The 10,268-nt window shown below is 36.1% G+C and overlaps 1 protein-coding gene across 2 annotated transcripts; it reads right to left on the bottom strand.

The window, feature by feature from the left end:
- Nucleotides 1–3,337: 3,337 nt before the first annotated feature.
- On the bottom strand, nucleotides 3,338–5,213 carry LOC147868624 (uncharacterized). Of its 2 annotated transcripts, none has more exons than XM_087321576.1 (3): nucleotides 4,800–5,213; nucleotides 4,331–4,477; nucleotides 3,338–4,145 (listed from the first exon to the last, which is right to left on the bottom strand). In XM_087321576.1, the coding sequence occupies exons 1-3, from the start codon at nucleotides 5,129–5,131 to the stop codon at nucleotides 3,503–3,505; spliced, it is 1,122 nt and encodes a 373-aa protein (XP_087177702.1). In that variant the 5' UTR covers nucleotides 5,132–5,213; the 3' UTR covers nucleotides 3,338–3,502. The 2 variants fall into 2 exon arrangements, with proteins under 2 accessions (XP_087177702.1, XP_087177710.1); XM_087321584.1 differs by having other exon boundaries at nucleotides 4,331–4,474.
- Between the last annotated feature and the right edge of the window lie 5,055 nt (nucleotides 5,214–10,268).

The raw sequence follows: 10,268 nt of genomic DNA, 5'->3' as shown, positions 1-10,268 counted from the left end.
TATAACTTTTTTAAACATATATCTCTATGTAGGAAACATTATCAAAATGTCTTAAAATTCATGTGTTCGGGTGCCATTGTTATTGAAGGATACCTTCTATGAGTGTTCGAGTGTTCGAGGCATATGTCAATAGACGCATACATTGTATATGATCAATGATTGTGTGCAGTACTGCATATAATTTGACTTGAGTGCATAACTAGAATTCTAAATGTTTGTGAAGAAACTTGAATAAGAATTTTGTACATATTTTGCTTCCTTGTCAGAGTGATGACACCTTGAATTACTTACAAACGTTTTGTATAAGATTCCCAGTTATCTTGAAGAAATTTGATTGGGATGACAGTGTAGTATAACCTGTTGCCTACGCATTTATAACAAGTTAGATATTATCATAAGTTATTATACACGAAATGAAATGATAAAAATTCAGTTTGTAATATGATTTAAGAGGATTCAATCATGTGAATATAAGTATAAAGTGCTTATTTTTGTAGTTTTCCGTATTGAAACCCAAAATGGGAAAAAGAACAAGGAAAACACTCATTTATTTTATATTCTTTGATAATCATAATAAGAAGTAAAATCACTAATTGCAATGTATGTAAAATTTTCATGGTGAAGCCTTGTTGTGGAAATTAAAGTCTTGATTTAAATAATGAAATATGGAAGTTGATCATGAAGTACTTGTGGATGTTGAATTGGGGATATTGATTTTATCCTGAAATGTTACTATGATGGGGTCAAGTACTTGTGGATGTATTCGTCAAGCGTGTCGACACATCGTGGCTTATGGATTTTGATCATTCACTTACTATTTCTGTGTGCTCTTCTAGATGATGGCCACGTACCCCTAGAATGACCAATGGCACATCACGTACCAATAACTTGGGTTCATCTCTTGACCTTGATCCACTAGAAATATTACTTTATTGCGGGAGACTACATCCTAATGACTTGGAAGTATACTATTTGAGAAGTGCTAGTTTCTACCACTGATTGGTGTGTTAGTTGTTCATCCAAACCACTACATTTTACCTACGATGGGAGAGCATGTATGTCGATCTATGGATCCATTGTAAGGAACCTTTGATACCAAAACTTAAACTTGACATGCATTTTAGCCGGAAGGTGTAACTGTGATTTTACCATGTTTTTTTTCTCAGTTGCAATCATTCGAGATAATCTTAGAGGGCTAATTTTGTAGAGTAAGAATTAACTATCCATGTCCAATGAAGGTTTGGGACACAAGTATTTAGTCCACCTAAACATAAATATAATATGTTTAAGTAGCTTCCATGCATGCCTCTAATGGTGTCAAAGGTCTCTTTAGGAAGGGAGGTGGTTGTCTTAGTGGACCATCATATACTTTAGAGTAATTAGCTTCATGCCAATTTACTCAAAAGAAAAGAAAATATACTTGAAAATGATGAAAAACACACTAAACTTACAATACACACTTTGAAAGTTGTTCACTTCATTGATTATATGAGAGGATGTCCCCGTTTTTCCAAAGGGCAAGAAGTATACCATTATTTATGTGGGCTAGCAGCCCCCATATTGGAGCACCTTGATAGAACGATTGCCACCTTGAGGTAGGTCAAATAATTGTGGTAGAAGATAGTAATCATGCATGTGTCAATATGCTTCATAACTTATTTGGGATGGGGCCCAATCTATTTTGATAAAATGAGAAGTGCCAAGTTCCAACTCACATAAAAACTCAAAGGTCCCTAGAGCACTTGATTCTAACACTAGAAGTTATCATGTCTACATGTCTATTAATGTATCTAGCATTGAGTGTCAGTCAATATAATGAAAACTATTCCACCTTTTTTCGAAAAGCAACCATAAATTAAGATCATGCTTACATATTTGGGTTGTCACCCGCATTACCATCAAAAGAAAACATGGTGACCAAACTATGGCCATAACATACTACAAGCACGACCAATGATATAGTTCTTTGTAATTGCTTACGTTTTGTTACACACCTGAATTTGACAAGTTAAAATTTCGCTAAGCTAGAGGTTTTCTAAAATAATAGTGCATATTTATAGTGCCATCCATTTAATCTATAACCGTAACACTCCTAACTTTATTGAATTGTTGAGACCTCGAGGTTGAAGTGTACATTTTGACAAAACACTCACCGTTGAGGCTTACGAAGGCAAAGATGGGGTAAATATTGAAGTGCTCTAAATTGATTGGAACTTCGAGATTTATCACAGAAGAAAGGGTTGACTTATAAGTATGTGGTACTGCTACATGTCATCATCACACTTGCACTTTTCTTTTTCTTGATAACTATATGAGGGCTTGGACTCTATGGTAAATTTGATATGCCATAGCTACTAGCTCCCATCAAAAGAAACTAAAAAAGGACATAAAAACATTATATATAATTTGGCAATTTACAAAAACCACTTTTCAACCTTTTCTTTTTAATTTCAACCAAGTCAAAAGAGTCAAATGCAATTTTAAGTCTACTCAATCACAAAAGATGTATTGAACATGGCATTTTATGTAGCCACTCATAACCATCTACATCAATCCCTGCAAGTTGTGACTCATTCTCCTCTTTCCCTTTTGACTAATATGGGACGTGTTCACGCGTTATTGATCAATACACATACCCAAATACATATATCGACCGATACACACCCCAATGGATCAATTGTTCCCACTCTCCTTTTAATCGTCTAGATATTTGTATGACTTGCCCCTTACAAAGTTTAAGCTCACGATCCCAGTGTATGTTGTAAATAAATAAATAAATCCACTCCGGATTTATTTGGATAGTAGCTCAATGTTTAATATACGATGCTACCGACATGTTTGATTGAAAGAGCATGGTAATGAAAATGTTATACACACACATATATATAGATATAGATATAGATACACATAAATATACAGTGTTGCATAATATTTTATAGCGCACATTGTTTTTAAATATAGGAAGGACAATGGCTTCGGATAACTTTACTCCACAATCCCAAGAAAAATAGCCTTGGATGGTACGTAAAACAACAATAGTGGAGACAATCAATTTTGGTTTTTTGGGGGGGAGGAATAAAACTAAATATTGTAATTTGCATTGAAAGAATGCATTCTTAATATAAGTATTACAAAATTTAATTATGAACAACGTGGTTGTTTTCGATTAGTGTGGCACAAATTCGGCTTCATGCACTAAAGTGTAGGTCGAACTTTCAGACTTGTTGCTTGGAAACATTAGCAATAGAAATAAAATGCAACAGTACAATACCAATTCTCTCAAGCAAATGTGCTGGAAAAACAGTACCACAAATATATGGTATGCCAAATGAAGGGCGGAAAAAAGGACATGATTATTTGGAGCTCTTTAGTTACAAAATTTTGCCAAGTTTAATGTGAATACAATTAGTAGGGTTGTATATCCCTCATTTGAGACTCATGTTGAGGAAATAACTTGTATATTGGGAGTGGGTTTGTGTGAGTTTGAATTATACATTTATGGTCATTTGTTGAAAGTAGGGGAGGACCAATGGAAGAGATTAAAAGGGTCTACTTCGGAAGGTCCACCCTCTAGTATTGCTTGATCTAGCTCTACGTTTAATATACTAGATGTAGTTGTGCTTTGTGTGTGCATCTCCTCCACCAAGTCATCAAAAAGAGTGTCATCTTCCATGTAATGAATGTTACTTGGATCTTCAACACAAGAAGAACTTGAATCCACATGCAAATTAGTGCAACTTGTAGATCCCAAAACCTCGCGGTCATTCATCTTGCTTCTTATGTGCTTGACCAAATCTTCGGTAACATCATCATCATCATCATCATCATCATCATCCATATCCATGATGTCCCTACAATTAGGGTCACTAGTGTTGGTGCAAGTAAATGGGCTAAGTTGTTCATGGCTGGTGCTAGGGGATTTCTCCTGGGAAGATGATGAGGCAGTGGGGTGAGCGTGTGACAAAGGAAGGGTTTTCGAAGTTGTGGGGATGCTCGATATCGACAATGCATTCATCCTATGAGTCGGCCAAGGGTGATTATGCTCCGAAGTGTAGGTTACCATTAACATGGAAGGATCACTAGGACTTCTCTCCACTTGCTTTCTGGCAGGGCAACCTTTAGAGCTACTGCATCTATAATAACCCCTAGTACACAAATTATTCAAAGGAAGTACATTAGCAATCGATTAATAGTTAAATGACTAGGGCAAAAACATATTAAAGTAAAGACGAAGAATGGACTGAAGAGAGATTAGCTCACAAGACTTACACAAAGTTCATGAACATGAGGGTTTTGTTGTATATAGCATACACATTGTGCACATTGTTACCTTGGGTGAGGTGAACCTTTGATAGGTTTTTGGCCATATTTTCTCCAAGCCCAAGGGTCGGAAGGGATAGGTTCGCCGGGGCGCACATGGGAGCTCGTGCCTCCTCCGGCCGGGACATATACGACGCGCTTTTGTTGCGCCTTCCTGCTAACGATCGACCCACCCAACCAACCCAACGCATGGCAATGTGAGAAAAGCACAAGACAACATACAATTGTGTGATGTATGTATGTATGTATGTATGTATGTATGTATCTATGCATGCATGAATGTATGCATAGATGTATGTATGTATGTATGTATGTATCTATGCATGCATGAATGTATGCATAGATGTATGTATCTATGTATCTATGTATGTGTCTATGCATGCATGTATGTATGTATGTATGTATAGATGTATGTATCTATGTATCTATGTATGTGTCTATGCATGTATGTATGTATGTATGTATGTATGTATGTATACCTCTTTTTGGGAGCCCTTTGTTTGAGTGGCTGCAGATCCATGGTGGTGGTGGTGTTGTGCATAACCACATTACTCTTGTTATCGTTATTATTACTAGTAGTAGTAGCAGCAGCAGGCCCATGAGGATGAAGCAGTAGCCTTGAATTAATGAGTAAATTTGGTGGAGGGGGAGGAGAGGATTTTGACATGACAATCATATTGCTCTTCTTCTTCTGCTGCTGCTGCTGCTCCCCAATGCTTAATAACAATCTTAGATAATCATGATTATCTTCACCCGACATCATCCTGTGGCGTTGCAAGAAGCTGCTCGAACCACTAGTAGCAGATAGCATACAGTAATTAGGCCCCACCTTGGCTTGATTACAATCATGTTTATTAATATCACTATTTTGATGAAGACTAGTAGAAAGCTGCAGCTGCAGCTGCTGCTGCTGCCCCCTGTTCTGATTATCGTAAATGCTACTACTACTACTTAGCTGTTGAATTGCATTAGACATGCTCTGATTTTCCATAAGTTTGAAGAAAGGCTTATGTAGTAGCATGGATCGGCCGCAAGTAGGTGTAGTATTATAAAGCTGAGGGGATGAATTGAGGAGCAGATTAGCAGAGTTATTGTTCAACAGGGCATGATTGGTAGTATTTAAAGTGTTGCAGCTGTTATTGCTAGTATATGGAGGAGGAGGAGGAGGAGGAGGAGGAGGAAGAGTAGAGAAGAAATGAGGTACTGGCGCTGTGATGAGAGCACGCGTATTAATGATGCCTAATGAAGGGCAGGGATGATTACTGTCATGTTTAGTATTGGTAGAGTTATCATTGGAAGGAATATTATAATTAGGGTTAGTCAGGTAGAAACGGGGATCGGGCAAGAAAGGAGACGATGAAGAAGAAGAAGAAGATGATGTTGATGATGAAGAAGAAGAAGAAGAAGACGATGATGATGATGATGGCGATGGCGATGGTGATGAAGAAGAAGAAGAAGAAGAAGAAGAAGTATGGATATAATTGATTAGAGGGGGGACAGCGAGATTGAAATTGGATGGGCGTGAGTTATGGAGAGTCCGAACTGTACAGTAATCATAATTATAGAAATTGGATGAAGAATGGACGATAGCAGAGAGGTCTCCATCATCCATGATGGCATTATTAGGAGGGAGTGGGGCAGGAGCAATGTCCATATGTATTCTAATCTAATCTCTAATCTCTAATCTCTTATCTCTTATCTATCTGCCCCTTCAAAATCTCTTTCTGCTGCACTTCCCTTATCTCTGACTCTACATAGATTTATATATTTATTTATTTACTTATTTATTTATTTATTTCATGTATGAATGTGTGTGTTTGTGTGTGTGTGTGTGTTAAGAAGAGAACAGAGGACTCTGTCTGTTCTGATAGTATGTATGGTGGAGGAAGAAGAAGAAGAAGAAGAAGAAGAAGAGGAATTAATTTAGAATGTATGTATGTATGTATGTATGTATGTATGTATGTATGTGATGTATGTATGTAGTTGTGATGGAACAGAGGAGTTGTTTTTGTTAGTGAGAAGAAAATAATAAAAAGAGAGGAGGAGGAGATGAGACGGCGCTGACTTTAGTAATTTATATACATTCATTCTCATAGCGAGCGAGCGAGCGAAGAAGATGCATATCACGATTCACCACATTCATTCATTGTCAACAGACACATACATTACATACCATGCATACATTACACAATGTACATGAATACATTACATACATGCATACATTATATACATACATTACGTTACGTTACGTTACATACATATATATACATACGCATGCATGCATGCATGCACCCCACCCACCTCTTCCTCTTTTTACACAAGTCTTGTCCCATCAACAAACCACACCCCGATTTTACTAGCTTCTCTTTACCTATGTCTTGTATTGTATTTGTATTGTATTGTATTTCTGTCTATCTAAATATCTATCTATCTTTGATTCTCATTCCACTATGCTTTTCTTTTTTACACAGTGTGGCTCGGCTCGTTTTACACATGCACACACACACACACACACACACTCTCTCTCTCTCTCTCTCATCCCTCCTTAACTTGTTGATATTCCATACCTCACGCCTTCCATCGATCACCCAAACATTGCGTTGCTGACACATTGAATTCTTATTGATGATCAAGGAAGGATGAATTGAAGAAAGGGGGGGGGAGGGGGGATGTTGGGAATGTGCATATGGGGGTTTTTGTCTTTGGAAACACTTGATTCCTATGCTACATGCAAGCCATTCATCAAGTATTGACTTGTGATATCGTGGGCTTTCGATTGATTCTCAGACCCATTCCATGATCGTTATGATGATAACTGCCTCAATGTTTGGAATATGCATTTTTGTTCCATTTCCTTGTTGCTTAATCCTCGTAACTAAGAGAAATACAAATTACTACAATTGACATAAATGGATTATGTAACACATCTCAATTCCATTTGAGCTATAATTCTCCATCCAATTCCCCTTCTTTCTAATGCATAAACAAGTGTTTACTCCTTCCTAGCAATATATGAGATCTAGCCCTACTTGTGAGCTATATGGCACTACGTCGGTGCAAAGAACTGCCTACAACACCAAGAAATTGATGATTGGTTAATATTTTGAATTATTATAATAATTTATGCATTGGATTGTGCTTTTTCAACATAGGAAAATATCTAAAGGATATGCACTAGCAATGAGTAGGCCAATGGGCATCGTGTCGTATGGTTATATTCAAGTGTGTTGCATAATCTTTATACTTATTTTGTGCTCTTACTATTCATCTCCCAAGAAGACCATGCAGAATAAATTCTATCATATATGTCAATGTTTTGGTTTATGTGTGTATATATATATATACCATCCAACAACATTCTAAATGTCGCACCCTTTCCCATGTGCATTCATTGAGTCCAAACTCAATACCTAAAGACATTACGACAAAAAACAAATGGTACAAGATCTGACACGACATCTTGAAGATGCGGCCAATATTGCCTTTGAGAAATATTGCTTGTAAAATGAAATACTACACACCATGACCAGAATCCATACCTTGTCTCCACATACCCACAACTTTAATCATTTGTTAAGCAAATAAGTTAGAGAAGGGAATTTCATTTTTGTTAAGGTTCACAACTTTTTTAAAAGGCCAATAATTTGCTTTCTAAGCTTCACTACTTTTAATCACCTCTAATGCCAATGAGCATTGAAATCCCTCTAACCAATGCCCAACTACAACATAATGAATGGAAAAGTCTCTCAACTTTATTATGTGTAGGAACCTATCGTGGCTACATACATCAAGTCGTATATTGGGAATAACACTTTTGATTGTCACACTTACCATTATTGTCTCCTCATTTAAATTTCTTATTTGCCCAAGAGAAAACACATCTTACCATACTATAGATCTTTAACCAAGAGTGATAAACCTTTCCTAGATTCTCTAGCTAAAATCAAAGATCCTTTCCTTTTAGGCTTTTTTATACAAAGACAATAAGGTCAAAGTAGGAAAGTGTCTAGAGGGATGAGAAATGAACAGTGACTTAGATTACTAGAGTAATATAACTAGCTCACAATATTGACCTTTATAGCTTTAATTTTTCCATAGACACAAAATCAAGTCAAACACGTCTTATTTAATGTCTCTAATAGGGGCTTATTCTATACATGGGTTCATGTCAAACTCAAAACTCATCCAATTAGATACAATATCTTTTGCCCCCATAGAATGAAGCTTCAATACTTCCCATTCACCTATCCAAGAAATTTATTCATAGCACTCAAAAAGTCATCAACATTTCTATTGTTAGTAGAGAAATTGAGCTTACTATACTTATTTACCCTAATATAGGCCGAATCTCTATAATGCACAATGATGACCATGTAAACACATGGTATAATAGTAGGAAAAACTCTATCGTTGAAAGGCAAAGATGCATCTTGACTACATGATCTACCAAACCTATCACCAATCAATCATGAAGTTTATAATGTTATGTCAAGGTTTGTTATCCTTTATTAATTAAATAATTTTGTTGCATAGTACAATGTCAAGCTTGGATCATAGGTACAACCAAGACCAAGTTCAAATTAACTTTGTGCGAGTTTTCAAAATAAATGAAAATTGGGAGGGATTGTATGACCATTATGGGATGCCAATTGGCAACTTGTTTAGTTTCCCTTTGCACAATGTTAAAAACGCAGGCACAATTGAATGTTTAGTACTATTACTCCAATACATCGTACATATTTCGTTGCAAGATTATGTGAACCCAAATCAAAACTTAATTCATATATACCTATCCAACGTAATTGTCATAGTACATGTTCAATAGCATGTACATAGTTAGAGCAACTTTTCAAACATTATAGATATTGATGAATGCCCGATAATAGTATGCTAGTAAAAAACTTAGCTAGTTCAGTTATATGAACCTAGACAATCTCCAAGAATTTGTCCAACAATGTTTTGACTTTTCTATCTCCCGCGTGCTTTATTGATCAAAATTTGAACAATGTTGACACATGACATTATCGGAAAGCAACACAAGCAAAGTATAACATAAATGACATCATGTACGTTGGTTGATATAACAATGAATCGATATTATGTAGGTTGATGAACACAAGTTTTAAAAACTATAGGAGACTCCCGGAGTGGACGATGCCACGTACATTGCGAAGTGAATCGTGCAAGACAAAAGGGTTGACTGTTTGAAGTATCAATAACCCACATCAGACTTTGGTGAGAAAAAGTTAGATCTTTTCTCTCTCACACTCACAGTTGTTAATATGTGATAAGTTATGGCACGGAGGAAAGATTCAAGGAGCTTAAAGTCACGTTTGAGTGGGGTTGGTATATCCCTCTAAAGTTACACCTTTCCCTTTCTCCTCCTCGTTTTTATTATCACTCAAAGTAAGTCAAAAAAGTAAATCCAAAAGGTCATAAAAAAAATTTAATTAAAAACAAATCACCATAGATACATATATATATATAGTCATAAACCGTGGTTTAAGAAATAACCATGGTTTTGGCCAAACCGCTTTAGTGCCGTTACTAGACACCGCGCGTACAAATGAGAGAGCCTGTTGCTTAAATGATGCGAATTGCTTTTGTTTTTTAAAACAAAACAACGAAAGCAGAAAAAATAATGCCCAAAAGCAATAGCTTTATCAATTATAAGTACTATTTATGCATTTATTTATTTGATTTATTATAAACAAAAGAATTTTTCTTCCATATATGTTTATGCTGCTTGTAATATTCAGTCAACAAGCAGCACCGGTCCACCACATGAAAGCAAGTTTTGTTTTTTACCCATAGGCTATATACATACATATATACGTATATATACATATATATATATATATCACACTGTATGTGTCTGAGTTGATTAAAGTCAATGGGCTGGAATTTACTTTGGCCAAAATATATACCATCTACAACAACACGAAGCG

This window comes from Azolla caroliniana, unplaced genomic scaffold (assembly GCF_043228905.1).
Source record: "Azolla caroliniana isolate FFs.n. ecotype wild unplaced genomic scaffold, voAzoCaro1.0.p SCAF_1, whole genome shotgun sequence".
NCBI classification, from domain to species: Eukaryota; Viridiplantae; Streptophyta; class Polypodiopsida; order Salviniales; family Salviniaceae; genus Azolla; species Azolla caroliniana.
The sequence above is the reverse complement of the archived record's forward strand: the minus strand, read 5'-3'. Positions and strand labels throughout refer to the sequence as shown.